The sequence below is a fragment of the Cornus florida genome, unplaced genomic scaffold, assembly GCF_030987335.1.
Source record: "Cornus florida cultivar Cherokee Brave unplaced genomic scaffold, ASM3098733v1 CherokeeBrave_3.0.0_Hap2_Chr01, whole genome shotgun sequence".
Lineage (NCBI taxonomy): Eukaryota > Viridiplantae > Streptophyta > Magnoliopsida > Cornales > Cornaceae > Cornus > Cornus florida.
In genome coordinates, this window is record NW_026775571.1 from 104,463,755 (window position 1) to 104,484,859 (window position 21,105).

The window sequence follows — 21,105 nt, forward strand, 5'->3', positions numbered from 1 at the left end:
TTATTCTTTTCAGGTACAGGACGGTTCCAGCTTTAGAGCTTGATCGTGCTTGTCGAGGACAGTCTCACCTTCATCTGATTACGTAGGACTTCTCTCGATATTTCTAGCATTATCTATTTTCAGTTTTCAGTTTCAGTTGAACTTTTGGTTAGGGGTCCATCAGTGGATTCCCAAGTTGTAACATTGAAGTTTTGGAGGATTGGATTTTCAATTTTCAGTTATACACGGAGGATTTTATAATTAATGTTACTTTCAGTTTCATTCCATCACCTTTGTTTCATTTTGTCATCTGTGTTCACTTTAAAATACTTTAATTGTTTGATATTCCCTCGGGTTTGGGCCTGGGCCTGATCAACCCGTGTCTCGGATCCGAGGGGTATCACACAACTACATCCATCCCCCATTGCGCGAAAGGCCATGGTGTGGCCATTACATGCAAGTCTTTAGGCGGTTGGTGAATCAGTGGTCCAAACCTTTGGCACTTATCGCACCTTCTGGACAATTCTTCCGAATCTCGCGACATGTTTGGCCAGAAGTACCCTTGAGCCATTGCTTTGTGTGCTAATGATCTCCCCCCTGAGTGGTTTCCACACACATCTTCATGAATAGCTCGTAATATTTGCCGAGCTTCTGTGGGGGTAACGCACTTTAAGTACGGTCCGGAAAAGGATCTTCTGTATAACTGGTTATGCACTATGGCGTACTTTGCAGCATTCGCTTTGATTTTCCTAGCCTCATTTCTTTGTTCAGGCAGAGTACCATCTCGGATGTAAGTTATGATCGGATCATTCTAACTTGGCTCATATGGAATAACATTCACTTGCCAAGGATCTGAGCCTGAAGGCTCTTCGAAAATGGATGGCTGGTTTAATATTCCCACTGGAACCACCTTTGCCAATGTTTCTCCAGAACCCGAGGCGCTACATGCTAGCCTGTCGGCATCTCCGTTACACTCCCTCGGAATTTGAATGAATTCAATTTTTTCAAAGTTCTGTGCCTCCCGCATAACAGCAGAACGATATGCTTCCATCGTTTCGTCCTTGGTTTTATACTCACCCCTCACCTGCCGAACGACTAACTGTGAGTCACTGAAAACATTCAAATTCCTGACCTTAAGTTCTTTGGCAAGTTTTATTCCTGCTAGCAACGTTTCATATTCTGCCTCATTGTTCGTGGCTGCGAATTCAAGCCGGAGCGCTTGGCTTAAGGCTGTACCTTCTGGCGTCTGCAGTTTGATCCCAATGCCTGCACCCATCTGATTTGAGGATCCATCAACGAAGAGTTTCCATAAGCACTTACAAAGATCCTCCTCCACGTCTTCTGAATCACATTCTAGTAAAAAATCTGCCACCGCCTGCCCTTTGACTGCTGTTCTAGGGTCGTATGTGATATCAAATGAGCTTAACTCTATGGCCCACTTTGTCATTCTTCCGGAGAGATCTGGTTTGTGCAGGATTATTCTGATAGGGAAAGTGGTTAGAACGAGAATAGGATGGGATTCAAAATAATGCCTGAGCTTTCTTTTCGCATGCACTAGCAAGAGTATCACCCGCTCTGCCTTTGAATAACGTCCTTCGGCCTCAGTCATTGTTTTACTAACATAGAACACTGGATATTGCTTCCCTTCTACATAGCGGATCAGAACGCCACTTGTTGCGATGCTGGATACTCCGAGATACAGAAACAGCTTCTCGCCTGACTTTGGAGCTGACAGTACCGGAAGGTTCTGCATATATTTTTTCAGAGCAGTTAACACTAGGCGTTGTTCATCTCCCCAAACCTGCCTACCGTGGCTTCGGATTGTGTCAAAAAATGGCTTGCATCGATCTGACAATTCGGAAATGAAACGGCTCAGTGCAGTAATCCATCCCGTAAGTGTTTGCACCTCTTTGATTGTCTTCGGCTCGGCATTCTTAGTCAGAGCATTTGCTTGGGCCGGGCTTGCCTCGATGCCTTTGAGATTAACCATGTGCCCTAGGAATTGGCCTGAACTTACACCGAACGAGCACTTGGTTGGATTGAGCTTCATTCCATACCGCCGCAAAATATCAAACACGCCTCGAAGATGCTGCACATGATCGGCTTTCTTCTTACTTTTGACCACCATATCATCAATGTAATCCTCCACTGTCTTCCCTATTTGTTCCTTAAAAATCTTGCTAATAAGTCTTTGGTAAGTTGCCCCGGCGTTCTTTAGTCCGAACGGCATAACTTTGTAGTAATACGTCCCGCGTTCAGTAACGAAAGAAGTTTTTTCTTCATCAGCGGGGTCCATAGGGATCTGATTATAACCCGAATAAGCATCCAAAAAGGTCAAGCGTTCATATCCAGTTGTTGCATCTACCATCTGATCAATCTTTGGCAGCGGGAAGCTATCTTTCGGACAAGCTTTGTTTAAATTGGTAAAATCAATGCATACGCGCCATTTCCCATTTTTCTTTTGTACAATGACCACATTCGATAACCAGTCGGGGTAGTGCACTTCTCTTACGAACCCCACATCAAGCAGCCTATCAACTTCCTCGGCAATAATTCGGTTGCGCTCGGGGGCAAACCGTCGCTGCTTCTGTTTTACAGGTTTAACATTGGGATTAACGTTCAAGGAATGACAAGATACCGAATTATCGATCCCGGGCATGTCCAGGTGACTCCATGCGAACACATCTGCGTTTTGAGACAAAAAATCAACTAATTCCTACTTTTCCTCCTCAATGAGTTGTTCCCCTACTCTGGTTGTCCGCTCCGGTCAGAACTGATCGATCTGCACATCAAGCAAGGGTTCTTCAGTCAAGCCCTCTGGTTCCTCCTCTCCGTTCTGCCTAGAGGGAGGCTCCTGTAATTGCTATCTCGGACTTACTGAACGAATAGGAGCTTTCCCCTTTCCGGCATGTTTCAGCGTTACAGAGTAACATTCTTTAGCTGCAACTTGGTCTCCATGAATGTCAATCACTTTGGTTCCGTCTGGTGCCAGGCATCTCATTACCTGATGCAGAGTGGAAGGAACACCTCGAACCCTGTGGATCCACCCTCTGCCCATCAGAAGATTGTAAGAGGGATGAATTTCAACAACTACAAAGGTTTCCATCAAAACCCTCTCGGCAGCATGTACCGCTACCTCCACTGTGCCGACGGGCTTCACTCACTTTCCATCAAACCCTACTAGCGGATTCCCGGTGGATTTCAGCTGATCCTGTTTGATCTCGAGCCGATCGAATGTATCTCTTGGCATGATGTTCGCACTACTTCCAGGGTCAATTAGAACTCTGCGCACCAAGCATTTGGCCACTGTTAAACTTACGACCAGCGGGTCCTCATGGGGGATCTGAACACGCAACAAGTCTGTCACGTCAAACTTTATCTGCGTTGATGCGCTCTGCTAGTGCACAGTGTTTACACTGCCTATCCTTCTCTTCATCCGTGCCTGACGAAGGCGTGTTCGAAGCAATTCATCTGATTCCTCAGCAGGTTCTGGCCGACCGTGAATTGCATTAATTACTCGAACTGGTTGCGTGTTGTGAGAATTCGATTTTTGATTCTTCTTTACATGCTCCATTGGCCGGTTCTGCTCCACCGCTGGTCCTTGAATATAACTTGCGAACTCCCCTCTGGCTATCAGCATCTCTACCTGTCTCCTTAGGTTCCTGCATTCGTTAGTCTGGTGGCCAAAATCAGAATGAAATGCACAGTGTTTAGACTGATCCCTCTGTTCGAGAGGTTGCCTAATTGGTAAAGGAGGTCAGAACTTATCTTTATTTTCTTGGTACAGTCTTGCTAGGGTAACTTTCAATGGAGTAATCAGCTCTTCCTCTCTGGGCCTCTTCTCAGATTTCCACGAGGAGCGTTGCGGTTGGACCTGTTTTTGCCTGATCTTTGCTTTGGTCTTTTCTTCCGTGGATATAACGGATGTCTTCTGAGCGTTTGCCGCCTCTTCTTCTTCTAAGCGCACAAATCCATCGGCTCTTTCGTTGAGTTCATCCATAGTCCTCGGCGTGTTGACCACCAAACTTATGTGGAACGGGGTGCCACGATTCATAGCTTGAATGAATGCTTGAACTGCCGTTGAAGGGTGGCATTCGATAACCATGCTCTTGGTAAGGTTAAACCTGGTTAGGAAAGCCTGGAGACGCTCTTCAGCGTGTTGCTTCATTGTGAATAAGCTCGAAATATCTTTCGCTGGACGCTTGTTTCCATAGTATTGGCTTATGAACCGATCGCACAGGCTTCAGAAACTATCCACCAAACCCCTCGGCAGGTTCTTGAACCAATTTAGAGCTGGTCCGGCTAGACTCATAGGAAAGCACTTGCACATCAAAGAGTCATTCTCAGTGTTTAGAGCCATTTTCAGCTGGATATGATACACATGATCGATCGAATCAGTCGTTCCGTCGAATAGAATGAAAACGGGCATGAAAAATTTCCTCGGACTCGGAGCATTCAGAATCTCATCAGTGAACGGTGAATCCACCGTTCGAGCTGCTGAACGGAGTGCTTCATTCTCCCTCTGGAATCCCGCGGCTGCTCTCTGGTCTACTGATCTCCTCTCTGAGCTGTGATAGTCGAACGTCGTCATGGAAGGCCGGTAGGTCGGATCGAATGATCTATCCTCAACAAAGTCCTTGTGCCATGGAGGCATAGTTTTCTGACGAATCAACTCTGTTGCTTCACCTCGGCTGAGCTTTTCTTGATGTGGATCAAAAGTCATCGCTTCGTTTCGCTTGATCTACTCATGCCGTGGATCCATGTGAATCGATCCTTCACGATCATCCATACGACGAAGATTTGGCGGCAGACCGTCTCGCCGGATTTCCTCGCGGTGAGGATCAACTAGATTGTTTTCAACCTCTTCACTGTGATGTGCTGCATCGGTATGTGCACCTTCTTCGCCTACCGGAAGTGGTCGTGGAATTATTGGAGCTTCTTGACGCTGTATTTCATTCCTTAGATCTGCATTTTCTCTCCGGAGAGCTTCGATCATGTTCATCAACTCATCGAGTTTCACTTGCTGGATGTTCTCAACCGTATTAGAGTTGTCACCCCCTATCATGATTCCGGATCGAAGCAAAGGCATGAATTACGAACTTCGAAACAGATCTAAGCATTACTGATGCAAACTCCGCTAGATCTGGGCTTAACTTTACCGAATCGTGATCGCTGTTTGCTAGATCTGAACTTTTCTAGCTTCAAACTCGTCGGATCTGACTGCAACTGAGCAAATCGCAATTGCGTCCTTCCAAAGCAAAATGCCTCAGAATCCACAATAATCAAGAATTCTCTCGGAGCAAACTACAATCTCACTGATCTGGATTTAACTTCCAGAAGTCACACTGTATATTCACAAACTTGATTGAACTAATATGGTACTGATCGGGCTCGAATTGATCTTCGTCCTCGGTTCCCACAGACGGCGCCAATTGAAGATATAATGTTCCGTTTCATCTCTCTCACTCTTACTTTCTCTCTCTCTTCTCCCTAGCTTCCTCCTCTACTTTCCACCCGTCATGGTCAATTTATAGGCCATGACCCTCTTTTGCAGTTAACCAATTACATTGGGCTTATAGCCCAAAGTTCTCTTCCTTCTGGGCTGGGTCTTGTAATGGGCTTGACTTTCCTCGGTGGACCCGCCACGTTCGGCCCACTCCAGGGTGCTTTGGCATGGATCCTTCTTCAATCATTCGACCCGATCTCGTTTCCGCGATCCATATCCGGCCCATGCCACTTGCCGCATCCTCAGGCTTCAATCAATTTTGGGAGAGTTGGGTCTTGTACAGAAAGGTTCTTCAAGGCTGTTTTGTGACAATAAATAAGCCATTATGCTTGCTTCTGATTCTGTTTTACATGAAAGGTCGAAACATATTGAGGTAGTGTGATATCCCCGGATTCCCGAATGCTGTTGGCCAGGCCCACGCCCAAATACCCGAGGATATCAAAACAAATTGATAATAAACGAACACAGAGTACAAAAGAATAAAGAAGAATAAATAAAATGCTGACAGGAAACTAAAATGATAATCTAATAATAAACCTCATAATATATTTCCATTAATTAATAAACTCTTCTGATACAACTGATCCTCCAAAATACAACTCGAGAATCCATAATGTGTGGACCCCTAGAAAATCCAAACTAAACAAATGGCAACAATAACTGTCTAAATCAGGAAACTTAATCATAAAGGAACTCCTATGTAGCATCGGAAGAATGAAGTAAACTAATCCCCGCTCAGCACGAACAACCTCTACTCCTGACGAACACCTGAAAAATAATGGTGGGTCAGGCCCACAAACAAGTTCTACTCTACTACAGTCCAAGCAGAGATCCGATATACGTATACATCCTAGTCAATCCAACAGTAACTAGTAGTCCGTGTATATATATATACACACACTAAAGGAACCTTACTAGACTATAGGGTTGTCTCAACCTGAATAGTAGGCAACATGCAAAACGCACATATAGTGAACATGAGTACCTAGACCTACCAGGGTACACAACTACACTATATCTAGCTACACATCCCTGGCGATATACGCACCATAACCACTGATCCTGAGACTCAAGCTCATATCATGGCACCATACTTATATATATATAATCTAGTAACCATCCTATCCAGTATAAATTAATCCTCCATAAGTCATTCAACTTGTTCAGCTGACCTGACTTGAATATAAGTAGGACTTAACATTTTAGTTAATCCATTCCCTTATATAATAAATTAATCCTCTATGAGTCATTCAACTTGTTCAGCTGACCTGACTTGAATATAAGTAGGACTTAACATTTTAGTTAATCCATTCCCTTATATAATAAATTAATCCTCCATAAGTCATTCAACTTGTTCAGCTGACCTGACTTGAATATAAGTAGGACTTAACATTTTAGTTAATCCATTCCCTTATATAAAATAGGTAGGACTTAACTGATAAGTTAATCCGTCCCTAGAATGCCACTGTCCCATACCGGTGCATTAAACCACACAATCTAATAATTGATGTAATAATTAAATAAATACATCAAACATTCCAGAAATAACTATGATAATATGATATCAAGTTATCATATAATATGAATGACTTATTATTTATTTAAGTTTCCTATATCATATGTCCTACACAAACTGAATCTTATATATGATGATATTTTATTATATCGTCAAATAAGCATTCTCCATATCCAATTCATCCTACACATTTAATCTCAATTGCTAAAGCATTTTAAAAGATTAAATCCATTCGTTTGTTTAAACATTCAAATAGCAAGTATCGTTATGATTGAGTGTATTTAAATTTATTTAAACCCAAACCTAGTCCCTATTTAATGTTCAGGAATCCTAGGCATGTTTCTACGTTCATCATTCCACAGATATGAAAAATACATAATTTAAACATGTAAAAATTCACACCAGAAATCAAATCAAAATCATGCATTTTTTAATTCATAACACAAGAACAGATATGAATCAATTTCATAAAAACTTATGCTTTAATCCAATTAAACATGCATAATTATTTAATTTTATGTGTTTAATAAATCCTGGAATTTCCTAGGCATGTACAGAAACACGAATCAAAGGGAAAGAGATAGAAGAAGAACTTGCCTTAAACTTTCGGATCGAAAGTTAAACTTCTTCTTCCTTGATCTTCTCTCTAAAGGGTTTTTCTCCTCATTCCTTCCTTTTCCTCCTTCCCTCTCTAACACTATCTCTCTAGTATATATCACGTGAATATTTCTAACCCCCTTTTACAACCTATAGCTATATATTTATAGGTTAAATAAAATAACCCTAACCCTTTTCCCAATCCAAGTCAACTTAAAAAAAAATGAAAATAAAAATATTAAAAAGGTAAGCAAAATATGTTACGTATATAATTTATGTATATGTTTATTAAATAAATAAATTATACACATTCCATTATTTATTAATTGATTATCCAATAATATTTAAGTTACCATAATATTATAAAGTAACTTAAAACATAACACGTATCAAATCTATGTATATTTTTATTATTTAAATAAACATATACATCAGATTAAATATTACTACCCAAATTACCATAAAAGTAATTAATAAATTACTTTCTCTTTTATATATATATTAAAAAGGTAAGTAAAATATGTTACGTATATAATTTATGTATATGTTTATTAAATAAATAAATTATACACATTCCATTATTTATTAATGGATTATCCAATAATACTTAAGTTACCATAATATTATAAAGTAACTTAAAACATAACACGTATCAAATCTATGTATATTTTTATTATTTAAATATAAAACATATACATCAGATTAAATATTACTACCCAAGTTACCATAAAAATAATTAATAAATTACTTTCATTTTTATATATGTATATAATATATATCTATATATATACATATATTATCCATGGGTAATAATCCATACACATCCAACCTCCTATCCAAGTAGTCCATGGGACCCAATTGGTTGGCACATTACTACTAACCATAACCATAAAAGAAAAATAAAATAAAATAATAAAAGAAAAGAAAATATTTAATTTACAATTAATCAAAACATCATTTAAGCACATAATCTAATTAAACAATTAACACATAGACCAATACAAATAATACATAGACACATAATCAAATAATCAAGTAATACTTAATTCAATTAAACACATAAGCAATTAGTCAAATAATTAATTAAATAATTAAAAAATATAATTAAAACAAATAAATAAATACCGAGACTATCCTTTTAAAATTAGGGGTATTACAGGTAGACATTCACTTTATTCGAGAGAAGGTTCGATCAGGTATCATTAATCCTATTTTTGTTCCTTCTTCAGAACAGACTGCAGATGTGTTCACAAAGTCTGTTGGGCTTTCTCTTCTCCAGTCTTCCATAGTCAAGCTGGGCTTGGTCAACATATTTGCTCCAGCTTGAGGGGAAGTGTTGGAAATCTTATTTATAAGTTGACTCAACGATTATGGCAGATTTATTGGGTCTTCAATATAGGCTAATTTTTAGGGATTTTATTTTTATTCTGATTTGATTTTATTCTCTTTATTTTGATTTGATTTTATTCTCTTTTCCATATTTGCAATTTTTCGCTTGTATATAATGATAGTCAGACTCTCAAATTGAGTACGCCAATTTTACCAAGTTGCTTTTGAATATAAGTACATTGCAAGAAAGGGCTGTGTCATGAATTCCCATTAGGCACAACTTTTTGTTTCCTTCCTAGACACCATGTTGGTGTATGTTGATTGATTAAGGAATGTCAAAATTTAAAAATTTTATTGTTGTCCTGCCTACGTAGGGTGCTCGGAGAGGAAGACTGGACACATTATTTTGCAATGACTGGCTGCTCTCAAGACTTGAACTGGCATTTCACGCTTGTCAATCTGAGCTTTTACCATTGCACCATAGTTAAAAAATAAAAATTAAAAAAAAAATTAAAAAAAAAAAATTAAAATACAGAAACAGCATTCACAGTTAAGTGACCATAAAACTGCTTGCAATTTAATCCACATTAATGATAATGATAAGTAGAGTTTTGACCACAACATTGTCTAATAAATTAAAGTTGCAATAGATTCCATATGGACACTTGGCTCAGTCTATGCCTATGCTCCTCATTTTATATTAACCTCCTCCATTTTTTCACTTATTTTCAGTTACCTTTAAAATTTAGATGGAAATGCCAATTAATCTAACAGGAGTGATGGAAGAATTGGCAAAGTTAACATTTCTACAACAATTGTTCTACTCTTTTCCCTTTTAACTAAGAAAAAGTGGCATGATGATTTTAGTAAAGTCATATTGCACATCCATAAGGAGGGTTGGTTTCATAGCATAATCTAGAATAGAAAATCAAAATATGAAGCCAAAACTGCCTTGAGGATGATTCTGAAGTAATGACAAAACTCATAGGCCAACAGTTGGCCACAAAACAACGTAAGATAATAACATCAACAATAGATTATGTCTTAAGATGCCACAAAATTAATTGAAAATATTACCTTATTTATGTGGATTAATAAGTTAAAATGTGCATCGTCAAATTTTGAAGGTTTATTAGCACACAAAAGCATAAAATGCTTGATTCGATTGTAATTTTGGGAATTGATGTAAATGAAGGATTTCATGTGGTTATCCATGTATCTAAATTACCCTATGGATATCTAGAGACTTCTTGCTGATGTTCCTTGTGGGTTTGAATGATGGAATTGATAATGGGGAATCAAAAATTGTTTTGTTGCACAGGAAATTCAGTTTTCTTTCAATTTTGCTGAAACTCAAAAATTTCTCTAAGGAGCTTTATTAATCCAAATGCTTTTAAACTTTTACCACAGCTTCCTTTATACATCTAGTATTTCTCCATAAAATTTTGTAATTTTTTGATTAGCAGATATTTTTCTATAAATTTGAGAGTACTAGCTGTTCGAATTTTACATTTGCTGGAAAACAGATTTTACTTGAATTATTTGACCAACTTTTCGAGACCGGATCTTGATAAAAATTTCCAGTTTTATACGTCCCTAAGTCTACTTTCTAAAAATGGATTTATTGGAATTTTCTTAGATCCGGATATTTTTCTAATGAATGAAGTTTTCCGAAACACTTTATTTTCAGCTCATTCTTAGTTAGCCATTTTCCTTCCAAAAACTGATTTTATTGGCAAAGCTTAAGTTGTTGGGAATTACAGTGTCACATTATCCTTTGAGTCTACTTTTCAAATCATTTTCGTTTGCTCCATTTCGATTTAAAATGAATTTTCTACGAATTTTTAAACTGGTGGCAGCGCAGATTTTGTTTTGAGGTTGTTTGTGACATGTTTAAGTTGTTAATTATCCACTGTAGCGCATTGGAAGTGTATTGAGGTTGTTTAAGTATAATTGGGACAATGAATGGACTATGAATTTTTTATTGGATGATTTTTGGAGAATTTATTCGGACGGTTTCTGAATCATGTTTTATTTGTGCCCCTAATTTCGGGTCGTTACAGATTAAGTACATGGAGAAGAAGATGAGGGATCTCTTGTGGGGTTCTAATTCTGAGAATAGAAAATTACATGCTTTAGGTTGGAATAGAGTGACAAGTCCAAAGTCCGAAGGTTGTTTTAGGGTGAGGAAGATTGTAGACATCAATGGAGCAGCTACCTGTGTTTTAGTTTGGAAATTTTTGAACTCCAAGGATTGCTTAAGGGTGGCTTGGTTCAAATGGAAGTACACCAGACTGGTATCATACTGGAACTATCATAATAAAACAACAGATTCTCTGTTGTGGAAGAAGATGTTGGAGGTGAGGGAGTTCATGCTTGCTAATGTTGAATTTCAAATTGGTAATGGAGAATCTACCTTTCTCTTTACAAATCCTTGGATACAAGGTGCACGTATGCCGAAGAAACTGGGAGATAGAGTGTACAGGGACTTTGGGCTTCCAAAACAAGCTCTCATTTCTAGAATCATATATGATGGGCAGTGGCAACTCCCTGTAAGCAATGCCAATTCAGTGCTGCAATTCAGAAATTTTGTTTTGTATTTGCTTTTGAAGCAGGGCTGTGATCAATTGAAATGGAGACATGGTTCAATCTCGCTTAGGAATGTATGGGATACATGGAGGACCAAGTTACCAACAATGGGTTGGTATGAAGTATGTTGGATTGGATCGAGACCGAGAGCTTCATTGAGTTGTGTCCTTGCAATCCAGAACTGGTTACTGTGCTTTGTTAAATTAAAGAGGAGGGGAATCTCAACTGTGGCAATCTGTCATAATTGTTTTCAAACAGAAGATGATTTAAATCACCTTTTTGTCAGCTGTTCTTTTGGTCAAGAGGTATGGCAGTGTTTGTCTACACTCCTTGGTTGGCAGATGCCTCAATTTATTACACTAGAGTAACTCATTTTTTGGTTTGTTTAGCAACGAATAAAACACAAGGCACAAAAAAGTATCTGTGCTACAACAATATGGTTTTTATGGGACGAGAGGAATAAAATGTTGCATCATGGACTTCATAAAAACTGCTACCAACATTGCCCAGTCTATTTGTGGAGAGGTTTTGCTTCAATCAAATATGGAATTAGAGGAATTTGGGGCAACTTCATTACATGTTTAAATTGGATGTTGTTTTTTTTTTTTTTTTCTTTCATCTTTTGTTTGCTGTAACTATGCTTCTACAGTTATAGTTCCTTGTATTTACAATTTTTTGTTTTATTTTCCAAAGGGATGCCCTTGTTGTTACTTGTATATTCTTGGTAAATCTATAAAAAATTTCCACATTTACCCAGGAAAAAAGAAAAGAAGCTAGCCTAAGCCCCATGTTACCAGCCAAAAGTGAAACATATGTACAAGAAACACAAGTCCTCTAGGCTTTGGAGCTTGAACTCCAGGAGGGATTTGACCTAGAGGAGGTTATTAGATCATATTGGGGTCTAGATAACCAAGATTCACATTGTGGTATTCCATTGGAGTGATATGATGATCAAAATTGGAATAAGAAGAATGCTAAGAAACTTTTTACCTCACGTACACAACAACCAACAATAACTTCACAGCAATCAACAACAAATAACAATCAACCACAACCTCCACATACGATGTTCCCATACTCCCATGTTATATCAATACAATAAGGTAATGGCCACGACAAGGACCCATGCTTTCAACCTTAAAGTAATAGCCATGATAAGAGCCTATGCTTACTAAAAGTTGGAAATCTAATTTTTACGCATATAAAATTATTTTTCAACATAGGTCATACAAGTTATAACAATGTGACTTTAATATATCATTGATCAAGATCACTTTGGCAGGTTAATTTTACCTGACTTCACATAGAGATAATTGATAAATGAACTTCATTAGCTAGTAAAATTCAAAACACACCTGCCAGAGATGAAGATTGAGAACCAAAACTATGCTCCTAATCTTACTTCAAAAGTAACGGTTTTGTTTTACTAACAAGTTGGTTAAAGTAGATCCTGTGAGGAAAAAAATTAAAAATGTAATGCCAACATATATAAAAAATAAAAGAAAATAAAATTAGATCATATGTTAATTACTACTTTTCAAAAAAAAAAAAAAAAAGGTTAATGAATAACCAATTGACCTTTAGAACTTTCACATATTTGGTAGGCCATATAACCGTGCAGAATTCACAAAAAAGGGTGGTTAATTTGATGATTGAATTGAAAACTATCCCATTATATTTATTTTCCTGGAACTGTAACTAATTTAATACCATACCATCTATCCATATCGATTTATATATGTATATATATCAAATGCATAGTTGCATGGTAGGTAAATACAGAAACAGAAGAACCCAATTCTTAAAAGGGATGATGTTGACGCTGTGGAGATACATACAAATGGAAGGTAGCCTTAGAGATAGCTCTCGACAATTTTATAATTTCCACATGTCGTGCATAGGGAGTCATTTCGTTTTATTCTCGTTAGCATTTGAGCCTGAGCATCTATTGTCTAAAATGGAGTTCTCATTCAAACTGCTACCTGTGGCATATGCCATAGTTATAAAGTGCAATGTCAACAAATTTTGAAAGTCCACCCATCATCTTGTGCATGTAATGTAATAAAATCATCTCGGCTGCTCTGGAAAACAAATAACTTACATGAGTTTTAAGTAAGTATTTTGATTAATGGTCTTTCTATTTTGACATTATTAATGGTCTTTATATTGATGTTTACCTCAGCACGTCCAGACATAATGAAAGAACCTGTTTACAAGCTTAAAAATCTGCAATACCTGGAATGACCAAATAGGATTTAGTTTGCAAAACAAGAATTACAGACATTTATAACTAAAATTCATAAAATAATAAAAAAAGATCATGAAAAAATTTCACCAAATAGTATTTAGTTTGCAAAACAAGAATTACAGACCTTGATTAACTGATTCAGAAAAAAAAAAATTAAAAAAAATTAAAACAAAACCCATACATACAAGTTAGCAGTTACAGAAAGAGGGGCTTGAGAGTTGAGAGACAGAGGGCCAGCGGTTGAAGAGATAAATAAACTAAATTATATGGGTTTTGAACTTCTGATTCTTGTAGATTTTGTAGTTTGCAGTTGCAGAGAGAGAGAGGGCAAGTTCAGAGTCGAGAACGAGAATAGAGATGGAGACGATTGGGGAGGCTGAAATGATTTGCCCTAAAAATATTGATGTTGAATAATTGAAGAAATTACTTATCTGTATAACTCAGCTTGTTCAAGACTCGAATTTAACCCAAATTTACCAATTACTCTTTCAAAGCCTGCAAAGGGAGATCCCATTTCAGTCATTATCTTCATAAACATTTATAACTAAAATTCATAAAATAATAAAAAAGATCGTAAAAAAATTTCACCAAATAGGGTTTAGTTTGTAAAACAAGAATTACAGACCTTGATTAATTGATTTAGAAAAAAAAATATTAAAACAAAACCCATACATACAAGTTAGCAGTTGCAGAGAGAGGGCTTGAGAGTTGAGAGACAGCAGGCCAGAGACTGAAGCTTGAGAACGTCGAACCCGAATTAGAACAGCGGGCGACGGAAACTAAAGGATATAGGTTTTGATTTTTTGAACAATCTGAAATGATATGCCGAGATGGGTTCTGATTCTTGTAGATTTTGTACTTTGCAGTTTTAGAGACTGAGAGAGGGCCGAGTTGAGAACGACAATAGAGATGAAGGCGATTGGGGAGGCTGAAATGATTTACCCTAAAGTATTGTCGCAGTTGCAGAGACATAGAGAGGGCCGAGTTGAGAACGAGAATAGAGATGAAGGCGATTGGGGAGGCTGAAATGATTTACCCTAAAGTATTGTTGGTGCGTATAAAATATATATTCTTAAATTTTTTTAAGAAACTAGCGAGAATAAGACCCACGTATTGGTGCCTAAAACTAAATTCACTTTCTACCACGGTGCCTACACCGTGGTAGAATAAATTATTATCACGGTTATTTTAAAATCGTGGTAAAAAAGGCGTGGTAAAAAACTGTTTTTCTTTTAGTGCCTATTTATGGATATATATATATGTATGTATTGTATATTTATGTATATATATATATGAGTATATTTATGTATATATATGTGTGTGTGTTATATGCAACCCATGATAAAGAAGTTGCAAGAAATAGGGGGCTAAAATGTCATGAAAGGAAAGATCAAATAGGAAGGTCCAACCGGAAGGAAGTTACCCAGGATAAGGGTAACGTGGGTTTGCAAGTAATTTCTTTATTTATGCATGATATATGTGGAGTTGTATGGGGAAAGAAAAAGTCTGTAGGCGGAAGGGATTATAAAGATCGTGGGACACCTTGCCAAGCAAGAATACGTCGGTTAAAAGTGGCGGAGCTTCATAGGGGAACTACCACTAACTGAGGGAAGTTATCAAGGATCATGGATGACAAGGCTAAAACTGATTAAATCATGTCTGAAATTAAGGAAAGAAGTCGACAACATGAGGAAAAAGAACATGGACGTGGGACACCTGTTAATTGATAAAGAGGACACGTGGGAATTCACTTTAAAACTACATACGACACAAGTTCATCGAAGACTAAAGAGAATATGGCTGAAGTCTGCTACAGAGGAAGGATAAGATGGAAAGAAGAAGTTACAACTGCCAAGAGATCATGGGACACTTGGCAGTCCAAAATTTAGCCACGTGGAAATCGCTGGAGTTGTCACATCAAGCTGCTGCATGTATGGAAAACTCGACAAATAGAGCACTTAGAGCTAGTTTGCAAACCTTGTTCAAATCACACAACAATACAACACTTCAATTTCTTTACATTCATGTCTCTTTACATTTATGTAATGCAATTTTAATATGTTTAATTCAAGTCCCGAACTTATCTTTCTTAATTTCCAGCACCTTATTTTGCAGTCTTGCACTTTCAATACAGCTTTTCTTTCCACTAGCTATAGAGTAATCCAAAAGTCATTTTTCAAGGCAAAAAGAACCTTTGAAGGTGGTAATTCTAGTCCTTCATACAATTGCCTGATCCTTACAATCTCCTACTGGATAATTGTTCGGATATTTACTTTGGAACGACAACAGTTCCTAGTACACCCGACATTCACCCTCCTTTCCGTACTTGGAAAGGACCACGATTTCTAGGAGCCGAACACCTTATTTTATTTTTATTTTATTATTACAATTATTTTGGGGGGTAAAATTCGATCAATTATAGTACTCCTAATTTTAAAAGGATAGTCTTGGCATTAATTATTATTTTATTGTATTTTATTTGATTATTTGGCATTTTATTTGCTTATTTGCTTAATGGTTTTAATTGTGGTGATTTAATTGAATTAATTGTATTATTTACTTGAATTAATTGTTTTAATTGTTTAATGGTTTAATTGTCTTATTTATTTTATTTAAATGAATTAGTTGATTATATTATTTTATTAATTATTAATCATTAAAATATAATTTAGGGTTTTATATTATGTTTAGGTAATTAAGTTATGAGCCAACTAGTTTTGATTTTCTTTTAGTTTTTCCGTCTCGTATTCTGACTAGAATTAGGGTAAACTTATTTGCCTATATAAATATGTGTATAAGTCTGCCCAGGGTTTGAGAACCTTATTCACGTACTAGAGGCGGAGTGAAACAGAGAGAGATTTGAGAGGAAAACAGAGAGGACGGTATTCTGTGATTGCCGGAAACTTCAGTAATCGCCGAAAATTTAGAAAGACGACGCTGAGATTTTTAACCAAAGTCTCAAAGGCAAGTTTTATTCTTAATTCTCTCCCTTTGACTCATGTTCTTTACATGTCTAACACAATTCCAGGAGTAATTAAATGTTAATATAATCTGGTTTGCCTGTTAGATTCGATTAAAACAGTAGTTGTATTCATAAATTGGTTTTGCTTGATTTTTGACTTTGCTTACATAATTCGTGTTTTAATTAATGTAACCATGCATAATGAATTTTAAATATTCTCTGGAACACATTGGGACCTAGTTCAGACACCTAGGAACCTTAGGAATGGAGGACAGAGGATTGGGAAGTCGCCGGAGATGAAGCAGGTGAGGAAACGGGAGAGAGCCGGCTCCCGGTTGAAGGGAGCAGGCTCCCCTTTACAAAGAAGCAGCTCCCTCATTGAGGGAGCCGGCTCTAGGGGCCTTGGAGGCAGCTCCCTTGAAGAGGGAGCCGGCTCCATGATGTTTGGAGGCAGCTCCCTCTTTGAGGGAGCCGGCTCCTTTGTGGGGTTTTAATTTTTTTTGTTTTCCAATGAGTTTTTTTTGCTACTGTACATGGATTTTTGGGTTTCAGGTTCAGTAAGGAGCTGAAAAAGGAAATTTAATTGATGTCTAGGATCACATTAAAACTACAGAAAGCTGGTTAATGCGTATTAAACCACCTAGGGTTATAGCTTGAATAATATATAAGTTTCAAATAAATTGGTACTGTTATTGGTTATGGACGACTTAAATTACTGATGTTTATTTTAGCAATTTTATGTGAATGGTTATACAAATCTAATCATGTATCAGTAATATAATATAAGCCTGCTGAAATCTATATTCTTATTGTGCTTGTAGAGGATCAATTAATGTTTAGATTTTACTATTTTTTGCATCAATTGTTGGGTTGGTATAGTATGAGCATGATAATTTATTCATTTTTAATTGTGCTTGTCATGGAATTAATTGATGAATATATTTACCTAGATTCATTAATTATTGAAGTAAACATGTTAATTTATATATTTCTATTATGCTTATTATAGATCAATTGATATTTACATTTATTATTTGTATTATCAATTACGGGATGTATGGATTTTATGCACCGGAATGGGACGATGGCATACTGGGAATGAATTAACTCAAAACGCTAAGTCCTAACTATTCTGGAATAAGGGAATGAAATATAAAAATAAAAATCCTACTTATATTTAAGTCAGCGCAGCTGAACAAGCTGAATGACTACTGGATTTCTTATGGATGGATATGATAGGACTTTTATATATATGTTATGGTACTATGATGTGAGGTTGAGTCCCAGAATCGATGGTTAAGGAGCGTATATGCAGTAGGATACGTAGTTGGCTATGATAGGTTGAGGTATACCCTGTTAGGTTTAGGTACACATGCCTACTTTCAGTGCGTTTTGCATGTTGCCTCTATTCAGGTTGAGACCCCCTTTGTAGTCCAGTGAGAGTCATTTAGTGTGGATTTATATATATGTACGGACTATATAGCTATTGTTGAGTTGTTTAGGATGTACATGTGTATCAAGTCTCTGTTTGGATTGTAATAGTTTAGAACTTGCTCGTGAGCCTGACCCACTATCATTTTTCAGGTGTTCGTTAGTTCCAGGCGTAGATTTTGTTCGTGCTGAGCAGAGACTATCACTCACTCTTCCGACGACGTACGATTTCTCATCATGGTTTAGCTTTGGATTTCATTTTTAATTGTTTTCATTTCAGTTGGATTTTTATCAGGGGTCCACTAGATGGATTCCCGAGTTATTTAAATAATGGAGGTTTTGGATTATTGGATTTTAGTTATATAATTTTGAGGATTTTAATTTAGAATTCTTTTCAGCCTTTATCATTTATTTATTATATCATTTTGTAATTCGTGTTCATTTATATATTAATTGTCTGGTATCCCTCGGGTTTGGGCTTTGGCCTGATCAACCCATGTCTTGGAGTCGAGGGATATCATCAATCCTAGCACCTTGGTGAATATGTTATCACAATTTTTAATTCATATTTTAAAAGCATTTGATCTATAGTTAGATATATAAAAAAAGCATACTAGTTGAAATAGTTATATGCACATATATGAGTGTATTTGTGTGTATGTATGTATATTGTTTTACCTATGCTACAAACCGAGGATGCTGTCGACTGCCCCATACATCAGCAGCAATTTCAATTGAGGATATAATTAAAAGAGGTGGGAAGGCTCGAACCTGGCCAATGATAGCCAAAGCCAAGACCTTACCAACTCATCCAAGGCCCCTGGGCTTGTTTTACCCTTGCTATCACTGTTGTTACATTATTACAAGGCTTATATCTTCTGCAATGTACTCCTACAATTTTATGCTTCTCGTACTCTAATTTTAAAAATCAACCACACATGATATAAATAACAATAATATATTCAGCATAAAAAGTATGCTCTTTATGATTTGGCTTGGGAAAGAATTATTCAGTTTTATTATTTCTACGTTAATTTAAAGAATCAATTGCTCAAAATGCGATCATGGAAAGTAATTTTTGAATTGCAGTTGTAAGAAAATTACGTTGTAGTGCAGATGAAACTAGCTTAATTTATTTCATTTTTTTAATTATTTAAACCTACATGTCAATACAACAGTTCGACAATTTCATAAAGTATGGACTATGGACTATTAGTTACTGCAATGATAAAAAAAATTATATGACAAGCTTAACAACTTTGAATTTAAGTCTTAATACAATCGTCTTATAAAAATAATGTGAAAATTACCGAAGAGAGAGAGAAAAAACGTTCCATTGAAATGACCAATAGTTTTGAATGTTGGTGGATTAGAAATCCTAATTCGTAACTAAGACGTACTACATCCAACATGAAGAGATCCAAACTAATAGTCTGCATGCCTATATTAATGAAGAATTCTAATTAGTTGATAATTTTGTAAAAAACATCAGCATTGTAATTCATGTTGAGTAGATCTTCTTGTTCATGAGCTGTAGAGAGAAATTTATGTCACCACAAACGAAGACTAAAGCAACACTGTTGGATTCAAAGCTGGTGTTAAAAAAGTAAGAATTTATTACTGGATGTTTAGTCATGTGATTCACAACAACAATTCTTGATATTATCAAATCCTAGCTAACTCGTTAAAATTCTTGATATTATCAATCATGGTATCCTAAACAAATCTAGAAAGTGGAGAATATGTCAAGAAGGAATAAATTACTATTTTCACTGATTTAATCTTTAATAGACAGAATTGATATATAAAACTCTAATACAATTTTTACCCAAATCAAACCATTCATTTAATATAGGTATACTTGGCCCAATATTTTAAAAAAGAAAAAATTAGTAGTAATATTTGCCGCTTCCCAATTTTAATCCATCTAAATAAGCCCAATATCTAAGCCACAATTTTAAAATAAAAGTCCAATCAAATAGACCTAAGCCGAACAAGTCCTAAACAAACACTAAGCTAAACTCCTAAATTCCTAATCTTGCACAAATCAGAGAGCTCACTCATTCTCTCCCTCTAAAATCTAACCTTATTTCCTCTAAAATTTTCCAACTCTTTAATTTTTCGATTCCCAATTCTCCCTTGTTTAATATTAGTCTCCCCTATTAACAATTCCTGGATTCGACCTTGGGAAGACAGTCCACAAGGCATCCGGTAGCCCTTGGTACGGCCCAAACCGAGTCTTGTACTTGGGCCCACTCTCCGGAGAGCCACCATCCTACCTCACTGGTGAATTCCCTGGTGACTATGGTTGGGACACTGCTGGCCTTTCTGCTGACCCGGAGACCTTTGCCAAAAACCGTGAGCTTGAGGTGATCCAGTGCAGATGGCCCATGCTCGGAGCTCTCAGGTGTGTATTCCCTGAGCCCTTGGCTAATAATGGTGTCAAGTTCGGTGAGGCTGTATGGTTTAAGGCCGGACCCCAAATCTTCAGCGAGGGTGGACTTGACTACTTGGGCAACCCCAGCTTGATCCATGCCCAAAGTATTTTGGCCATCTGGGCCTCACAAGTCATCTTGATAGGCGCTGTTGAGGGCTACCGTATTGCTGCTGGGCCGCTCGGTGAGGTGACTGACCCACTCTACCCCGGTGGAAGCTTTGACCCATTGGGCCTTGCTGATGACCCAGAGGCTTTTGCTGAACTTAAGGTGAAGGAGATCAAGAATGGCAGACTTGCCATGTTTTCTATGTTTGGGTTCTTTGTCCAGGCCATCGTGACCGGAAAAGGCCCATTGGAGAACCTCGCTGACCACCTTGCGGATCCAGTCAACAACAATGCTTGGGCCTATGCCACTAACTTTGTCCCCGGGAAATGAGAGAGAAAAAAAAGACTCAAGTTGTGAGTTCAATTTAATTTAAAGAATGAATATGAGAATGGTGCGTCATGCAAA

At 37.1% G+C, this 21,105-nt stretch overlaps 2 protein-coding genes and 1 long non-coding RNA gene across 6 annotated transcripts; 1 reads left to right on the forward strand and 2 right to left on the reverse strand.

The window, feature by feature from the left end:
- Positions 1-482: 482 nt before the first annotated feature.
- Positions 483-4,702, reverse strand: LOC132279586 (uncharacterized). Its single transcript, XM_059781610.1, has 8 exons — positions 4,403-4,702; positions 3,144-3,322; positions 2,858-3,029; positions 2,420-2,566; positions 1,512-2,191; positions 1,300-1,460; positions 825-1,245; positions 483-576 (listed from the first exon to the last, which is right to left on the reverse strand). The coding sequence occupies exons 1-8, from the start codon at positions 4,700-4,702 to the stop codon at positions 483-485; spliced, it is 2,154 nt and encodes a 717-aa protein (XP_059637593.1).
- A 1,301-nt stretch (positions 4,703-6,003) lies between these two features.
- On the reverse strand, positions 6,004-14,802 carry LOC132311419 (uncharacterized). Of its 4 annotated transcripts, XR_009482992.1 has the most exons (5): positions 14,441-14,802; positions 13,694-14,259; positions 13,499-13,597; positions 12,872-12,966; positions 6,004-6,253 (listed from the first exon to the last, which is right to left on the reverse strand). It is a non-coding gene; the product is annotated as an uncharacterized LOC132311419 (long non-coding RNA). The 4 variants fall into 4 exon arrangements; XR_009482993.1 differs by lacking the exon at positions 12,872-12,966 and having other exon boundaries at positions 14,441-14,801; XR_009482991.1 differs by lacking the exons at positions 6,004-6,253; positions 12,872-12,966 and having other exon boundaries at positions 13,248-13,597; positions 13,694-13,751; positions 14,441-14,801.
- Positions 14,803-17,022: 2,220 nt separating this feature from the next.
- Positions 17,023-21,097, forward strand: LOC132279597 (chlorophyll a-b binding protein of LHCII type 1-like). Its single transcript, XM_059781621.1, has 2 exons — positions 17,023-17,031; positions 20,311-21,097. The coding sequence occupies exons 1-2, from the start codon at positions 17,023-17,025 to the stop codon at positions 21,028-21,030; spliced, it is 729 nt and encodes a 242-aa protein (XP_059637604.1). The 3' UTR covers positions 21,031-21,097.
- The last annotated feature ends 8 nt before the right edge of the window (positions 21,098-21,105 follow it).

Coding starts and splice junctions, on each gene's coding strand:
- LOC132279586 (XM_059781610.1), bottom strand. CDS start 4,702: ATGACTTTTGATCCACATCAAGAAAAGCTCAGCCGAGGTGAAGCAACA. Junction 3,323..4,402: donor CGAGGAAATTTTTCATGCCC/GTTTTCATTCTA, acceptor TTGCGTGTTCAG/ATCCCCCATGAGGACCCGCT. Junction 577..824: donor CCTTCAGGCTCAGATCCTTG/GCAAGTGAATGT, acceptor GAAACCACTCAG/GGGGGAGATCATTAGCACAC.